The following is a 17345-nucleotide window of genomic DNA, read 5'->3' on the forward strand; positions in this document are numbered from 1 at the left end:
ACTTGTTCGACAGACAGAACTGAAAACTCAAAACTTTTTCCTACTATGAACCTCAAAATCTTGACATTATAAGTAACAGCCCCACCGACTGCTATGGGAAACAGGGCTCCCTTCTTCCAGGTGCCTGACTTGGGGGGGGGGGGGGAACCACAACTGCAAAGTATTGGCTATGGGAAGCAGACTTCGTACAAGGAGAAACAAAGAGAAAATTGCTTTTAAAAAAAGAAGTCAATGTAAGAATTGCCCAGGGCTTACAACAGGGAAAAGAGAAGGGGGGGGGGGGCATGGAGAGGTTTGTCCAGGAATTCTGAAATCCACGCAGTGTTATCAAAACTGTACATCTTATTGTAAACACCAGGGCTGAAATACACGTGCAATAATGGCACAACTGAACTATATTTTTTTTTAAAAAAAATACAGGGTTCCTGTTGATTAAAGGGGAGGGGGGAAAACTACAGGATTAAGAGACTTTGAGGTTTGGAGGGTTTTTTTTCCAGGAAGGAAGGAAGGAAGGAAGGAAGGAAGGAAGGAAGGAAGGAAGGAAGGAAGGAAGGGAGGGAGGAGCAGGGCACTCTAATTCTTGGTTATTTTCACTTTGTTCATTCCAAAGAGGCCATGGGCACAGCATCTCCTGGGGGGGGGGGAATTCCCCACCTCCCATCCCTGCATCCATTTTTCCACCCCTCCCCTCCCCTTTTAAATTTCAAATCTCTCCGTCACCACCTCTGTGGCTCCCACCAGCTGGATTTTAGGAAGAGGGGAAAGAGAAAGAAAGGAAGGAAGGAAGGAAGGAAGGAAGGAAAGAAAACCAAAGGGAGAGAAAAGCTCAGGGGGCTTCCTTTTGGGGAGGGGGGGGCTGATTTGCATGGACCTCCTGACTGAAGCCAGCCCACTCCTAAGGCTTCTGGAGGGGAAGGGCAGCAGAGGCCTCCAACCAAGCAAAACCTGGTTTGGGTGAGGGGGAGAAGGTGGGTTTGCCCCACAGGACCTGCCCTGCCCTCTTCCCCCCCCTCCACTCCCGCTCAGCTCCCACGAGCCACAAGCCCCCTCACCCCAAGAAAAGGCAGAGCAGGGCCTGGCTACTGCCCACCTTCTGGTCTCCTGTCTCCAGACCAAGCAAAAGAGCCATTGAGTCCATCAGAGAATTCTGGTCCTCAGCGACTGGAGACGGGCCTGAGAACGGTCAAAAACCTACAAGACTGCAAAAGAAAAGAAAGATTAGCCGGGGGGGGGGGAGAGAGACGAGGGGGCAGAAGAGAGAACCAGCAAGAGGGAAACGGAGGCAGGAGGAGAACGGGGGGGGGGAATTGGGAGGGGGGGGCTTCTCCTTCTTGTGGACTGTTTACCCGAAGAGTTAGAGAGAGGGGTGGGGAGGGGCTTGCTAAAGTCCCACTTTCCTTCTGGAGCTCCGATCTTAAAAAGAAATCCCGTTTTAAATTTAATTTAGTCACTTCGGAAAGCTTTTATTGTCAACAACCACTTTTTTAAGATTTAACTTTCAAAATTACTTTTGCAGGAAGAAAAACAAAAAAAAGATGTGAGCTTCCCTTCCCCTCTACGGAGAAAAAGAAAGTCGAGAAACGAACAGAACAAAATATATATATCTATATATATATATATATATGCATCTATATATATATATATGTTTGCGTGTGTTGCGTCAGAGGAGTTCCCTCCAGCCGCGGGGCCCTTTCGGTCTGGGCGGGGGGTGGTGGGGGTGGCGGGGAGTGCCTGTTGCACTGCTCTGGAGAGTTCGGGCACCCCTTGCCCGCTCAGTACCTGGGGGGGAAGAAGGGGCGCTTGGGGACGAAGAAGGGAGGGCCCCGGGCGAAGGGGGGCCGTGGCCGTTTCAGGCTGTTGAAGGGGTCTCGGTTGAGGAAGAATTCCCGGGGCCTAAAATCCGGCCGCTGGTTCCTGAGCCCCAGCCCGCCTCGGTTGGTGCCGTTCCGTTGAGCGGATACCGGGGAGCCCACAGAGAGGCCAGAGCCCAGGGCGTCTCGGGCAAGGGGCCCCATGCCCAGGCCCTCCCGGCCCCGGCCGAGGGGCTGGCCGCTGTGGTCGCAGGGAGGCTGGGCCCCTGGATCCCGGGGGGCTCCCGGCGGCAGGCTAAAATGCTCCTTCATCGTTCCTTGGTGGAGGCCCCCGTGCTCGGAAGCCATGGGGGGAGCCGGGAAGGGGAGGCCGAGGTCTCCGGGAGGGGGCGGAGGGCTGGAGAAGGGAGGGACCCCGCCGTGTTCCCCTGGGAGGGGCGGGGGCGGCTGGGGGGGGAACGGCACCCCGCTGCGTTCGAGGGGCGGGGGCGGGGGCGGAGGCACCCCGTGAGGCAGCGTCAGCGGGGAGGAGGCCTCCTTGGGGAAGGGGCTGGGCCGATCCACCGCCGGCATCCGTGGGGGGGGCACCGAGTGATCCCTAGAGAAGAGGGTGCTGAGATCCTTGGGCGGGAGGGCCGGAGGGCCCGAGGGCGGCGGCCCCAGCTGGTCTCTGGGGAAGGAAGCCCCGTGCTCCAGGGGAGGCGGTGGGACGTGGCGGTCAAAGGGGGCGGCGAAGCCCCCGGCTCGGAAGTTGCTGACGCTCTCCGGAAAGGAGCCCAGCCGGTCCTTGTACTGGCTCTGGAAGCTCGACACGGCCCCACCGCCGCCTCCGGACCCCAGGGGGGGCATCTCCGTCGCCCCCGAAGGGCCGTGGTCAAAGGTGCTGCCCGCACTGCCCATCTCAAACCAGCCTGTTCGGGGGGCCTCTCGCCCGTGGCCCCGGCTGCCCTTCCCCAGCACTCGGATGGACTCCACCGTCTGGATGGGCTCCCCGGACATCCCCCGGCTGGCCATGTTGTGGTAGCCCAGCGTCTCGATGGGAGCCCCCTTCTCCTCCGTGCTGTCGGGCAGGTCTAGGCAGGAGGAGGAGACCCTGGTCTCGATCCGGAAGTGCTCCTCCGCCTGCTTCAGCAGCTCCCCTCCTGGAGAAAGGACGGGTACGTCGCTGGCGCCCCCTTTGGGCCCCTGGACGAAGTGCTTGCCCTCCTCGGAGGGCTTCCGGGAGGCATTTTTCAGCATATTCTTGAACTCTATGGTGGAGGTGGCCGAGATGGCGGAGAGGACGGACTTCTCCGCGTTGGAGGTCGGGAGCCGGCCGGTGGGGCTCAGGAGGGCGTTTTGAGGCGAGAAGAGGGACCTCTGGGGAGCCACGTGGGGGGAGTCGGGGTACGGCTTCTGGAGCAGCCCCGAGTGCTGCTGCTGCTGCTGCTGCTGCTGAGTAGGTTTGGGCAAGCCGCTGTGGTTGGAATCCGGCGGGAAGAAGACGTCGTTCTTGCTGGGCGTCGGGGAGGCGTCCGAGCCGGAGTCGTTTCCCCGCAGGGCGTAGCTCCCATAGATTCCCGTGGAGGGCAGAGGATCGCAGCTGTCGTTCTGGTCGTGGAGAGATCGGCCCGGCTGGGGAAAAGGCCCTTTCAGGCCAAACCCCGAGGGCCTCGGCCGGTAGCTGGACATGACCGCTGGGTATTCCGAGGGGTCGGAGAGCTTACCCGCTTTTAGGATCGACTTGGCTGGCTGCTTCTCCAGGTTCATCAGGGCAGAAGGCGGGGGGCCGGAGTAATCGAAGTCGCGGTAGTCTTCGTCCTCCTGGAAGGAGGTGTCGGGGTAGAACTTCTCCTGGGGGGAGTCCATCAGTGAGGACGGCAACTCCATCCCGTCCGGGGACGGCTTGTACATCCCGGCGGGGGAATCCCGGCTCAGACCGAAAGGCCTGTAGGCGGAATTGGGCAGCTCCTGCGGGTAGCCGTCGTCCCGGCTCTGGAGGGGCGAGCGGGTGCTGCTCGGGGTGGAGGAGCCGGGGCTGATGATCTTGGAGAGCAGGGACATGGTGTCCACGTTGCTGGAGGACGGCTTGTCCATCATCTCGTCCTGCGTGGGCGTCCCGCTCCGTTCGTCCCGCACCGGAGTCCCGTCTATGCTGTCCATGGAAGTGCTGGTGGGCCCTCGGTTGAAGTCCGGCGAGGAGGAGGACTGGCTCTCGGGCGGCAGGCTGGAGGAGCCCAGGCTGCTCAGGATAGGGATGTTCAGATTCAGGCCGCTGAAGCCCGGATTCCCCTTCAGGAAGTTATGGATCTTCATCTCCAGGCTGGGCGAAGTGGGCTCCGGCTCCATCTTGGTCTCCGAGATTTCCGAAGACTGAGGGGTCGGGGGCTCCGCCGGCCGGAGGGACAGGCTGGGCGCCTGGGAGCTGGGGAAGTCCAGGGAATTGACGGGGGGCTTGAAGCCGGAGAGCCCTGGGCCGTGTCCGGAGGACATCTTGTTGACCGAGGTGGAAGAAACCTCGGCCGAAGAGGAGGAATTCGGGGAATAGCCAAGGCTTTGCGGCATGAAGGGCTGCGTGGTGGACAAGACGTTCCTTCCCTTCCCGGGAGCCGTCGGGGTGTTTGTGGGGGCCGGAGAGGTGCTCTGGGGGCCCGTCTCATTGGGCTGCCCCGAATTCCCAGCAACGCTCTGAAGAAACGAGGACAAACCTGGGGGCGGAAGAGAAGCTTGTTAATCAGGCAGTCTTCAATTTACGACTGTATCACCGACATAAAACAAGCCCCTGGTTCATGTGAGCAGGGGGGAGGGGGCTGCCCCGTGTGGCCCCTTTTATCAGGCACAGAGAGAGCAGAAGTGGGGAGTTAGAACCTGGGGCAGCGGGGGGAGTCGGCTCTTGTGGGGCGGCCCCCACGGCTTACCTTGCAATCCCGGGGTGGCCTGGGCCTGGCTCTTGGACAGGGCGGAGAGGATGCTCTCTGGGGTGATCTCCACTTTGGAGAGGATGCTGGCCAAGGGGTTGGGCGAGGCCCCCAGAGGCCCCGTCCCGGGAGTCTTCAAGCCGCCCATGAGGGAGGAGGGGCTGGTCGGGGTGCTGGGGGAAGGCCTGGAGGCAGGACTGACCGCTGGAGGGAGAGATGGGGGCAGAGGTGAGCCTTCTGGAGCCGCTCTCAGCTGAAGGGTTTCTGCCCAGTGTCCGAGGACCCCCACAAAGACCAGCAAGGTAGCGAATCTAACCGCAGACCGAGAGGGTCTTCACGGCTCTTCCCTCCCCTCCCAGACCCCTCTGCCCTTTCACCTCTTCACAGGTGAGCCTCCTTTCCCGGCAAACAAATCCACCTGCAAGTTCCCTGGAAAGCCAATCTGGCTGAGAGAAGGAAGCCCCTTCTCTCCCTCCGCCCCCCCCACCTGGGGACCCCCGGCCTCCCTCTCTCCCTCACCTGTGTTCTTCATGACGGACGTCAGGCTGCTGAGGATGGAGCTGATCTTGGCCAGGTCCACGTTGGCCAGGTTTGGCAGAGGAAGAGCAGGCGACGGAGGAAGCGGGGTTTGGATCGCCGGCTTGGGGGCCAGAGGAGGGATGGGAGTGGGCGCCATCACGGGGGCAGCCGCCGGGGGCGCTCCAGAGGATGCGGTGGCTGCCGGGCTGGCCGCCGACAGCGGGGAAGCCTTGGAGGTGCTCTCGGGCATCTTGGCGGGGGCCGGGGTGGAGGCCGCCGGCTTCTCTTTCCTCTCTTCCACTAATTCAGAAGGCAAAAGTGGCAGGTGATTGAAGCCTTGCTGGGCAGCCTGCAAACCAACCTCCCCCCACGCCCCCCATGCCCAAGCAGTGGGGCTTTGAGCTGGTTTAGAGCGTGGGCCACTCCTGGTGCCTGTCCCCTTCCACCGGCCATTGGGCACTCAGGGGCAGCAGCCCCGTTTCCCACCCAGTTCCTCCCCTCCAGTGACCCTACCGATAATTTTGGGGGCCTCCTCCTCCGCGTCGGAGAGCTCCATGTCCTCCACGTCGCGGTTGTCTGTGGCCAGCTCTGGCGAGGGGGATTCGGCCGCGGGCACCTTGGGCGAGGGGGCGGCCTCTTCTTCCCCCATCCCTGGGAACGGGGACTCAGAGCCCGTGGGGGAGGGGGCGTCCATGCTGGGCGAGGGGACGGGAGACTCCTCTGGGTCAGGAAGGGTGGCCTTGAGCTGGTCCAGCTTCTTCTTGAGGTTGTTCACTCGGTTGGCGAAGGTCTTGTACGCCTGAGGGGGGGGAAGCAGAGGAGAGTCAGAAGCAGAAGCGCCTCCTCCTGGCCACAGCCGGGCAAAGGGAGAAGGGCCTCCTCGCAGGGGAGAAAACCACCTGAGCTGGCAACAGGGAAGGAGGGAGGGAGGGAGGCCCTGTCTCTGGTGCCCCTCGGAAGGCCATCCAAAGCAGGCACAGCACAACATGGCCTCTGGAGGAAGACTGGCCCTTCGCTCGGCTTTCCTTGCCAGCCTGACAGAAGAGCAGGAAGCCTGATGGGCCTTTCCCCGCGAGAAGCATCTTGGCCCGTGTGTGTGTGTTTCTGTGTGTGTGTGTGCGTGTTTGTTTGTGTTTCTGCAGACTCACGTTGGCCACCACCTTGACCTCCTTGTACTGGGCTTCGTAGAAGATGCCGGCATTCTCCAGCACTTCCGTCAGCGAAGGGCCGTCCTTCACCTGCTTGTCGAGGCTGTTGACAAACTCCTCCAGCTTGGCACTGGCCTCCTCGAACTCCTTGGAGAATTTCTTCCCTCCGGTTTTGTCTGAAAGGCCAAGGAAGGAGAAAGGAGGAGCGTTTGGGGTGAAAGTGAAGCCAGGGAAACAGGGCAGCCCCAACAGTGGAATTAAGCCCCAGGGAAGGGAAGGAAGTCCAGGCGTCTGGAGTAGCTGCTCTAGTGGTGGGTTCCGCGTACGTCTTAGCGCCTCCGTGAGCCCCGCGACACTCCAGCTGCTCAGTGGAGCGTCACACAGTCACTGTACGCGCCATGCGCGTGTGCGGAAGCGCCGAAGACTTAAAAGACCAGTAAGGAGCTCGGGTGAGCGGGCCCTCTGGAGCACCGTATCAGAACGGTATCCGGTGCTCCGGACAGGCTCCGTGCCGGGGTGCACCGCCTGCAACCCACCACTGAGCTGCTCCTTGAGGGCGCCAGATGACGCTGGAGAGTCCGTCCCGCCTTTACCTTTTAAGCATTTGAGGGTCTCGGTGCTGCACACGTCCACCCGCATGGTGGACAGCTGCTTCTCCTTCAGCTCGATCTGGTCTTCCGAGAGCTTGTGGGAGAGGAGCTCATCCACCAGCGACTGGGGCTGCGCGAGGGGAACGGAGACCCGGTTGAGCCCAGCCTGGCCAGCCCGTCCCACCAAGCCCAGGTAAGAGGGAAGTGCCAGGACGGGGGCAGCCCCTCTCCCAAGGGGCGAACTGACCCCCGGGCTTGATTGCCAGCAACAGGGGAGGTTTTCCTGGGCTTCGGTCTGCCTCGGAAGAGGCTCGGCTGGAGCTTCCCTCCTCTGCCCGCAATCCAAGGGCCTCCCAACCTCCCACCCCGAGTGACCCTCAAGCTGAACCGAGACAATCTCTTCCGTCCCTGGACTTACCCGAAACTCTGCCACAATCTTGGATTTCAGTGCTGCCTTCGGATTGGTGGAGGCTGGAAGGGAGGGAGGGAGAAGCGTCTCATTTAGAAAAGGAACCCAACCCAAGGGTCCCCAGCACTTCCGCCTCGTCCCACTCCTCTTCTTCATCCTGGGATGTGACCCTGACCTCCCCCAGGGAAGCTAAGGGGTCGTTCTGCCTGCAGGGCTGATGCAGGCTCTGGGCTGAGGCCAGGAGTTACAGGCCCCCCAGCGGCCCTTTTGGGAAGGTGGGTTATGGGCTTCAGAGTGGAGGTTGGGGAGACTCATGGCTCCTTCGGGGGGGAACCTGAGCTTCTGACCGGCGCTAAGTGGCTTCCTGAGCAGCCCATCATCCTGACTGCTGTCTTGGGGCGAGGGACAGAGAGGCCTTCCCCTTCTCTTAGCCCGCCAAGGCTGGGCAGGAAACATCACTGCTGTGTGAGTGAGCGGTTCTCCCGAGGATGCCAAATGGGGGACGGGGGCCCCGTGGAAGCTTCTGGGGGGGGGGCCCTCTGCAAAGCGGCCTCTGGCTGCCCCGTTGAGAGCCGAGAGTTCCTTACTTTGAGATTTCTTCCAAGACTTCGTTGGCTGTTTGCTCGGAGTTTCTTTCTGCTGCTTCTGGGATTTGAAAGTGGAGCCTGGAAAACATGGTTGTGTGTGCTGTACTCCGGGCTGCCTCGGAGTGAACTGGGCTGGGGCTGGGGGCTACCGTGAAGGACCAGAAGGGCCCCTCTGCTTTGACTCCATGAGCTGCTCCTCAAATGAATATAGATTGAGTACGAAGGAAATACTGAACTGGAGGCCATCCCCAGCGTCTTCCCTCCGCAGGACAAAACTGAGAAAGGGCCAATGCAACCTTTTCAACTACTTCAGGCCAGCGAGCTACTCGAGGGGGACACATTTTAGGGACAGAGTTTCAGCCAAGGATTTGGAGCTGGCTTCCTCCTGCCCGTCCGGCTGCCTCAACGTCCCCGACTGAGTCTGTGGGGCTCGTGGACCCCACCCGGAGAGAAGCACAAGAGGGCCAGGAAGGGAAGGGAAACGCAGGGGAACTTACTTAAAGCTTCTTTGAGAACGACGATGGTTTCTTCCGGATACACATTTCTGTCTTCCCATATTTTAAATATCCTCTCTATGGACTTGGAGACGGAGGGATCTCTGGAAACAACAGAGAGGAGGCCGGTTGGGACCAAAGAGGCAGCTGCGTGTTTTTGGGAAGAGCCATTTTCCACCCGAGGACCGAAATCCACTCAAAAGTCAGATTCCGGCAGGGGTTCCGATGACGACAGGGGGGGACATAAAGGAGGAGGAAAGGAAGCAGCCAGCACAGAGGCTCTCATCTTCCGGCCACTTTCTCTGCATCTCAGAGCAAGGAGAACAAACAAGAAAAGGGCTACCGAAACAACCCCTTCCCCCAAATATTGGAATTCCACAGCCTGACTGGAGAGATTTTGGAGGCCTCTGGAAAGCACAGGAAGACAGAGGTTTTTCCAAGCAAAGAGAGAACTTTGCCACCGAAGAGAAACAGCTCAGTGACCGAAGGGCACCAGAGGGGCATCAAAGAAAGCTTGTTCCTCAAGCAATCCCCCCACCAGCACTTTCACGGAGGGCGAGGAGTGGGAGAAAGCTCCTTCCTGAAGGAAAATATCCCCCCCCCCCCAGGGCAGCCACCAGCGGCCTCGTCCACCCTTAAGAGCGGCTGAGGTAGAGAAACACGGCTTTACACCCAACCGGCCAGCCCAGATTTTGGTCGGCACGGCTGCCCCTCTAAAAGAGAAAAAACCCTGGAGGTCTTTGGAGTCAGTCAAAGCACCATAAGAAATCAACGGCTGGGTTAAAACTACGCAAAGGAGAAAAGCCAAATATTGCCCTAAGAACCTTCCAGACACGCATAACTCTCCAAAGAGGCAGAAGGTAGAGAGGGGCAGCAGGATCCAAAGACAGCCAGACTTCCAGGGAGCTCCAACTGCCCCCCCACCCCCATCACTGCAGCCCCACCAATGAGGAGAAAGGCCCAAAGTCACCAAGGAAAAGAGGAAATGCAAAAGTTTAGGAACACGAGGCTCTTTTCTTGGGAACCTTCGCTAAGCGGAGAAGGGCCCAGGGAGGGCTCAGCAGCCCCAGGCAGCAAACCCAGGACCTTCTCCCCACCCACCCCAGGAGCCTCCGCTGAGCAGAGTCTCCAGGCAGTGGGGCAGAAGGGAGGGGCCGACCCCCTCCCCCCCTGAGTCCCACCGACCAGGAAAAGGGGGATTGCCTCCTGCTCCTCCTCCTCCTCCTCTTCCCAAGTTAAGAGCTGCTGAGCTGCTTCCGATACAAGTTTTAAACTTAGCCGGAAAGCTCCCAGGCTCCCTCTCCCGCCTCACCTCCGCAGGTGATTTTGGGGAGGATCCCAGGGGCACAGAGTGGCCAGAGAGAATTGCAGCCACTGGCAATAAAACCCCCAAAGAAACCAGCACCTCCTGCTCTGTTGCCAAAGAAACTTCGGTCGAGGCAAAGCTCTGGAGCTCTCTCAGAACCACAATCACTTCCTTGACCGAGCAGCCGTCTGTCCAGCCCCTTTCGGCCCTCTCACGGCCCTTACGGCCAGTGCAGCCAGAGGGGCCCCGGGAGGGGCAGAGAAAGGGCTGCCAAAGAGCCCCCACTTACTTCACCAGAGCAGCGGCTTCAGGCAGCACTTCGGCAAAGGTGTCGCGAAAGATGATGGCGTTTTTCCTCTTGCAGTTCTGAATGACGTCGTTGGCCAAGTAGAAGAGGTTCAGTCGGTGAGCGAAGGCGGCTGGGAGCAGAAGAGAAGCGGAGGGGGGGAGGCAGAGGGGGGGGTCATTCAACCGGGCCAGCTGACCTCGGACGGATCGTCTTTAATCCCCCTCTTCAGCCCTGCCCTTACCTGCTTATTCCCCCTGCGGCCGCCCCTCCCAGCTGCAAATCTGCAGGGGGGGGGGTCCTAACTTATAAAACTGCCCCCTCCTTCAAAAGACACACACACACTGCCTGCAGATTTGGGGGAGGGGGGTTGAGGGTGGCTTTTATTTGCTTGGGGTGCTCTGTTGAGCTCAGGGGGGCGTCAGGGAATGCCACCCCTGGCACCCCAAGGCCCTCTGCCCGCCTTGGGGCTGGGCATTTCACCTGCCAGGAGCGATGGCGAACCTTTGGATCACCCCCAACCCCACCCCAGAAAGAGCCCCCCCCCACTCTTTCCCCTCCCTGCCACCCCCCCAGCCTGAGTGGCTGCCATTTGCTGGGTGACCCCGAGATTCCTTTGCCATTGTCGGTCCAGCCTTACGCCACAATCCGTCCCGTCCTCCGACCAGCAAGAACACAGCTGCTGGGGCCAATGACAGAGGCCGGTTGACACGTTGGCCCAGTTCTCTTAGGCCAGCAGCCTCTCCACTAGGGGCCCACCTGCTAGCTCTCTTCCGGCTGCCAGAGTGGTGGGATAACCACACCCATTGTCCCCAGCCGGAAGCAGGAGCAGCCTAGCAAAACCTGGGAGCAGCTGAGTGGGCCCCCCCGGGGGGCTTCTCTGGCCCCAGCGTCAGGCATTCGAAAGCAAAGCAGAGGCACAATTCCGCTTGCAGGAGTCCAAGGCCACTTTCAAAACAATGGAAGGCGGCACCCCAAAAGCTCCCCCTGCCCTCATCTGCTCCAGGGGGACGTGCCCCCCCCAATCCCAAGGGAAGGGAGCCTGGATGCGTCTCACAGCTTCGAGATCACCTCGGTGTGGCTGCAGCCCCCCTCCGACACCCCGTCCTTCCTGAAGCCCCTGGTTTTTCCTTCCCAAGAGAAAGGATGAGCCGCCTGGCTGCCTTACCCCTGTGGGCACAGGGCCCTGCTCTCCCCAAATCTGGATTGCCAGCTAAGGAGGCTCAGGCCCTTTGGAGGGACCCAGCCAAGCGCTGTCCCCCCTTAGGACTCGGGAGGGGCTGCCAAACATTTGCACAAGCTCTGCCCCCGTCAGCCATCTCAGCTTTATTTATTTATTTATTTATTAGACTTATATGCCGCTTCATAGGGTTTTCAGCCCTCTCTAAGCGGTTTACAGAGTCAGCATATCGCCCCCACAGTCTGGGTCCTCATTTCACCCACCTCGGAAGGATGGAAGGCTGAGTCAACCCTGAGCCGGTGAGATTAGAACCGCCGAACTGCAGATAACAGTCAGCTGAAGTGGCCTGCAGTGCTGTTACCCTAACCACTGCACCACCTCGGCTCAGTTTTCCCTCCCAGAGCTGACCCTCTCCGGATGGTACCCCTCCTTCCTCAGCCGTCCCCTTACCAGGGGCAGGGAAGGCATCCTCTGTGCCAAAGTCCCTGGCAAAGCAAGGAGCGAGCAGACTGCTGAAATGCCCCTCCTGGCCCTGGGCTGCTGTCCTACCAGCCCACCTTCCTTCCCGGATCGCCACAGGGTAGATTATTCCAATCCCTGTTGGGCTCAAAGGCAGCTGGACAGGCTCTCCCGCTCAGGTGGTTTCTATTGCCAGATGTTTTAAGAAGGGTCCTCTCCACCACCACCACCACCGCCTCAAAGAGCGACCAACGGCAAATGCTCTGTGGCCCCTCAAGGAAAACGAAAACTCCTGGCAGGGCTGAGTCCCCAAGTGATGCCCTCCAGGCAGAGGGGAACCACTTCCACCCTCACAGAGGGAGAATGCCTGATCCTGGGTCAGTTTTGCTCATTCAGCTGTCAGGATTCCCAACTGGGGGTCCCTGCAACACGTGGGAATTGTGTCTACGCAGGAGGGGAGCCAAGGGATGGGCGGTCAATGGCCCCAGAGGGTTTGCCTTGGAGTTGGGGTGAAACCACTTATTTAAAACAGAAAAAAAGACCCCAACCATTTCCGTGGTGTCTTTGAGGGGACAGGAACCACCTGATCAAACTTTTGCAAACTACTCAAGGTTCGTCTTTTGGAGGAAGAAAACCTTTAAATAAACAATGACACACAACCCATGGATCAAACAGCAAATCTCTGACGGGGCCTTTTGGGGGGGGGGGGATATCCACAGCCATTCTCCTGCCGTTTCAAAGTGCAATTTGCACAGATTTGCCTTAGGAATTCCTAGGTAAGCGTGCAAGGACAAAGCTGTGCAAGAGGGACGCAGTGAGGGTCTTGGTGCAAGACATCCCCCTCCCACACAAATCTCGGAAGGTTCAAGCTGCAGAGACTCCCCTCTGGAGACCCTTTCCAGCCACCCACCCACCCCCTGGTGTTCTGACCCTCGTTCACCCCCAAGCAAATCAGCTCCAAGCATCTGCGGCACCAGACCGCTCCAACCTCACCCGCTCTCTCCATCTCGCACGGCCATCCCGAAAAACTGCCATACTGCAAGGCAGCCGTACTGCCACCTTGGCAGCTTCAAGACGCCCGGACTTCAACTCCCAGAATCCCCCAGCCAGACAATATCACAGAGGTGCCACCGCACCACACAACCACAGCATCTCTCTGCCCTCCAGGAGTCAGCAACCCAGCCTCAGCCTGGCCTGACCCCCATTTCCCACCCCCAGCCAGGCCTGTGTTTCTAGCCCGGTGTTTCTCAACCTTGTCAACTTGAAGATGTCTGGACTTCAACTCCCAGAATTCCCCAGCCAGCGAATGCTCTTGAGAAAGGAAATCCTTTTCGGGAGCTGGTTTAGGTGGAGACAAAACTTTAGGGCGCCCCGCAGCTGGTATAGGGGAGAGGCATTCTTGAAACATCCCCGTTCTGCAGCCATGGGAAACCACGCCAGAGGCGCGACTCCCACCAATCCTAAACTGCCAGATACTGGCCAATATTCCTTTTTCCACCTTATGGAAAGTTTAAGCTCTGTTTTTTTAACTCCATAAAAAATGTAACTCTGTGAGAGTTTTAACCCAAGAACCGCCTTAAATTGAAGCACAGCGGCTGTCCCATTCCGTTGTCGAAATGGCGAATTATCTGTTTCGACGGGCAGCCTCTATGCCACTCCCACCCGCGTGTCTTAAGACCATTAATGTGGGTTTTTTTCTAACTGCGCCACCAAGTTTTTAAACCAGCTTTGCCCTTATGGCGGTCAGCAACACGAATGTCAAATGGAAACCTGTAGCCCCTGGTAATAAATTTGCCATTTTCAGAAAAACGGAGACACGCACATTTTTATAACCTCGATTCTAAGCCTTGGGTGGAAATCCGAGTGAAATTAATGAGATTACTAATTGTGCTGCAGATGGGGATGTTCCCTCAGGGATGATGCGGCTGAGGCAAACATTTCGCAGCCCTTCAAGATTTTTAACCGTTATGTGATATTTCAAGCCGATATCCAATTCGCAGACACAATTTCATGCCGGTCACCAGATCCCACAACTTCTTAGGAAAGCCTTGGAGCCATTCCCAACATTCAGAAATCCAGAGAAAGCACAGAGGTGCAAAGCCAACTTTTGGATTCACAAGACAGTTCAGAAAACTTGAGTAGAGAAAAGCATCTCTTTTTACTTGGGAAATCCACTCTCCGCTTCCCGAGAGAAATCAAGTGTGGGGAGGAGGAGAGGATGGGGAGCCATGAGGCCGGGCACCCATTCAGAAGCTAATCCAGGCAATGGCCAAGAACTGTTGACACCAGCAATGCTATTCCATTCACAACCAAGATTAGCATATTTTTAACGCTCCCTCCATGAAACACGTTTTTTCCGTTCTCTCTCCAAAGACTGAAACACAGATGTTGCCCATCCTGGCCTGCCTTTCCCACCTGCCGCCCTCCAGATGTGCTTTCGGCATCTGGGGAGTCGCACACACACCCCTCCCCAAGTAGGAGGAAGGGTAGCAGGTTGGAAGGGACCATTCAGGAACAGCCCTCGACAGGCAGACTTTAGACCTTTGGCCCACAGCAACATTTGCAATCTTTACAAAGAAACCACGGCAATTTTCCTTTAAAACAAAAAATAACAAACCTCTCGCGGGACAAGAGGGTTTTTAAAAGACGAGTCCAGAAACCAGCTAAACATTTCCCGCAAAGTGGCAAGCGAGGAGGGGAAGCGTTTGCCACCAGCAAAAGTGCCCTCAATTGCCCTTTTCAGCAAAATAAGAACCCTGTTTATTTATTTACCAGACCTCCTCCTCAATATTTTCCCTTCGGAAGGATCAGCCACGGAAGAGGAGAAACAAGAGACATTCTTCAAAGGTCGACAAAGGTTTTTCTGAGTGCCCCTGTGAGTCCAGGTGGCACCACCCTGAAGGCGGGAGGGTAGATTCCTCTCCACCTGCCCGTCTTCTGCCGGGGATGCCATGCGGGTGCCCAGCCAGCCAGACCCAGAAACAGGGACAATGGCAAGTTGTGGTTTAGCACAGGGTGGGAAACGTGGCAGAAGAGAAGGGAATCACCTCCTGCCAATCACCTCCGCTAGACCGATTAGATCACACAGACTAGGCCTCCTCCGAATCCCATCCGCCGGCCAGTGTCGACTGGCGACTACCCGCAGGAGGGCCTTCTCTGTGGCTGCTCCGACCCTCTGGAACGAACTCCCCGTGGAGATTCGAACCCTCACCACCCTCCAGGCCTTCCGCAAAGCCCTTAAAACCTGGCTGTTCCGACAGGCCTGGGGCTAAAGAGCTGTTGCCCCCCCCCCCGTCTCGAATGGTATGACTGTTGTGTGTTTTTAAATTATGCATTGTTATGTATCGTTTTTATTTTTTGTCTGTACCCCCCCTTCCCTGATTTGATTTGTTAGCCGCCCTGAGTCCCCTTCCCTTATTTAATATTATATTAATATTATATAATATAATATTATAATATTATTAATATAATATAATATTATATCCCCTTATTTAATATTATATTAAATATAATAAATGAAATGAATGAAGAGCAGGGGCACCACTCAAACCTGCCCACTTTGCTGGCTGGGGGATTCTGGGAGTTGAAGTCCCCCAGTCTCAAAGTGGGGAACATTTGGAGACCTCTGATCCACTTGTCCTTGCAAGGGAGACCTGCGTCCAGGAAGGCTTCAATGGTCAAGCTCTGGTCCAGCTGCCGCCATGCCACTCCGACCGGGGTGGGGGTGGGGGGCTCCAATGGCGGGGTGGGGTTGGGGGGGCATCAGCCTGGCCAGCCAGACCCAGAAACAGGGACAATGGCAAGTTATGGTTGTGGTTTAGCAAAGGGTGGGAAATGTGGCAGAAGAGAAGGGAAGAGCAGGGGCCCCCACTCAAACCTGCCCCACTTTGAGACTGGGTGGACTTCAACTCCCAGAATCCCCCCCCAGGAGTTGAAGTCCCCCAGTCTCAAAGTGGGGAACGTTTGGAGACCTCTGGTCCACTTGCCCTTGCAAGGGAGACCGGCGTCCAGGAAGGCTTCAATGGTCAAGCTCTGGTCCAGCTCCGACCGTGGGGAGGGGGGGGCTCCAATGGCGAGGTGGGGTTGGGGGGGGGGCATCAGCCTGGCCAGCCAGACCCAGAAACAGGGACAATGGCAAGTTACGGTTGTGGTTTAGCACAGGGTGGGAAACGTGGCAGAAGAGAAGGGGAGAGCAGGGGCCCCCACTCAAACCTGCCCCACTTTGAGACTGGGTGGACTTCAACTCCCAGAATCCCCCAGCCAGCTTTGCTGGCTGGGGGATTCTGGGAGTTGAAGTCCACCCAGTCTCAAAGTGGGCAGGTTTGGAGACCTCTGGTCCACTTGTCCTTGCAAGGGAGACCTGCGTCCAGGAAGGCTTCAATGGTCAAGCTCCGACCGGGGTGGGGGGGTCTCCAATGGCGGGGTGGGGTTGGGGGGGCCATCAGCCTGGCATCAATGCTTGCAAGGCAGACGCCCCTCTCCATCGTCCCCCCACCACCACCCAGATCCAAGGCAAAGCAAAGCAGGGGCGCCTCTCTTCCCCCCCTCCCATCTTGGGACCCCCCTCCCCCAACGGCGGAGGGGCGGACCGCGGGGAGAACCTCCGGCGTGACAGCGGACCCCCCCCTCCCTCCCCCCCCTCCCTTTCCCAGCACTCACAGCGGCGCATCCAGTGGATCCATCGGCGGGCGATGGCGGCGTGGTGGCGCTTGTTCTCCAGGCACCAGGAGGAGAGGCCCTGGATGGACTCCATGGTGTTGCTCAGCGCCTGCAGCTTCCTGTCCAGGGACGCCTCCAGCCCGGAGGAGGAGGAGGAGGAGGAGGAAGGCGGCGGCGGCGAGGAGGAGGCCGAGAAGGCCGCCGTGCCGGACGACGACGACGGGGCCGCGGCCGAGGAGGAGGACGAGGCCGAGGAGGAGGAGGAGGAGGAAGAGGAGGAGGCGGAGGAGGAGGCCTTGCCGCCGGCCGCCATCTTCCCTCCCCTTCGGTCGCACCAGCAACGCCGCTCAGGGCGGGCGCCACTGCGCACGCGCGCGCGCCCCGCCTCCTCCTCCTCCTCCTCCCCGCGCGCGCGCGCGCTCGCCCGCCTCCCCACGCGCAGGCGCAGGCGCAGGCGCGGAGCCGGTTTCCCTCTCCGCGCGGGGCAGGAGGGGGAGGATAAAGGAGGAGATGAAGGAGGAGGAGGAGGAGGAGGGAGGCGGCTGGATGGGAGACCACCCGGAAAGCCACGGCGGTTTTTGTTTTTGTTCCGCACCCGAGCGGAGTTCCTAAAGGAAGAATCCGTTGAATCGGCAAAGCGTCAACAATAGGTTTATAATAATAAATTATAGCCAGTTTCGTTGTGTTTATTTTGTACAATGACAATAAAGGTTATATAATATATAGCATATATATATGTGTGTGTGTGTGTGTGTGTGTGTGTGTGTGTTTTATTTGTGCTGATAAATAAATAAAGGGAGACTAGTATAGATCTATTTCAAGCTATTTAGCTCTCATCAGCTAGCCATACCTTTACTGGGATTCGAACCTGTGCTGTATTGCATCTTAGGCAAACGTCTTAGCCATTATGCCATAGATAGATAGATAGATAGATAGATAGGTAGGTAGGTAGGTAGGTAGGTAGGTAGGTAGGTAGGTAGGTAGGTAGGTAGGTAGGTAG

At 58.2% G+C, this 17345-nt stretch overlaps 1 protein-coding gene across 1 annotated transcript; it reads right to left on the reverse strand.

Annotated features, from left to right (window-relative positions):
- Positions 1-503: 503 nt before the first annotated feature.
- On the reverse strand, positions 504-17018 carry RPRD2 (regulation of nuclear pre-mRNA domain containing 2). The gene is made up of 11 exons (XM_032238541.1): positions 16346-17018; positions 10051-10180; positions 8459-8559; positions 7962-8039; positions 7384-7436; positions 6969-7095; positions 6376-6551; positions 5741-6026; positions 5228-5527; positions 4709-4912; positions 504-4498 (listed from the first exon to the last, which is right to left on the reverse strand). The coding sequence occupies exons 1-11, from the start codon at positions 16656-16658 to the stop codon at positions 1773-1775; spliced, it is 4494 nt and encodes a 1497-aa protein (XP_032094432.1). The 5' UTR covers positions 16659-17018; the 3' UTR covers positions 504-1772.
- Between the last annotated feature and the right edge of the window lie 327 nt (positions 17019-17345).

This window comes from Thamnophis elegans, unplaced genomic scaffold (genome assembly GCF_009769535.1).
Source record: "Thamnophis elegans isolate rThaEle1 unplaced genomic scaffold, rThaEle1.pri scaffold_282_arrow_ctg1, whole genome shotgun sequence".
NCBI classification, from domain to species: domain Eukaryota; kingdom Metazoa; phylum Chordata; class Lepidosauria; order Squamata; family Colubridae; genus Thamnophis; species Thamnophis elegans.

Excerpts from the sequence above, each read along its gene's own strand:
- RPRD2 (XM_032238541.1), bottom strand. The coding sequence starts at position 16,658 with ATGGCGGCCGGCGGCAAGGCCTCCTCCTCCGCCTCCTCCTCTTCCTCC. Across the intron at positions 10,181-16,345 it reads GATCCACTGGATGCGCCGCT|CCGCCTTCGCTCACCGACTG; the intron begins GTGAGTGCTGGG and ends TTCTGCTCCCAG. Across the intron at positions 7,437-7,961 it reads GTCTTGGAAGAAATCTCAAA|CCTCCACCAATCCGAAGGCA; the intron begins GTAAGGAACTCT and ends CCTCCCTTCCAG.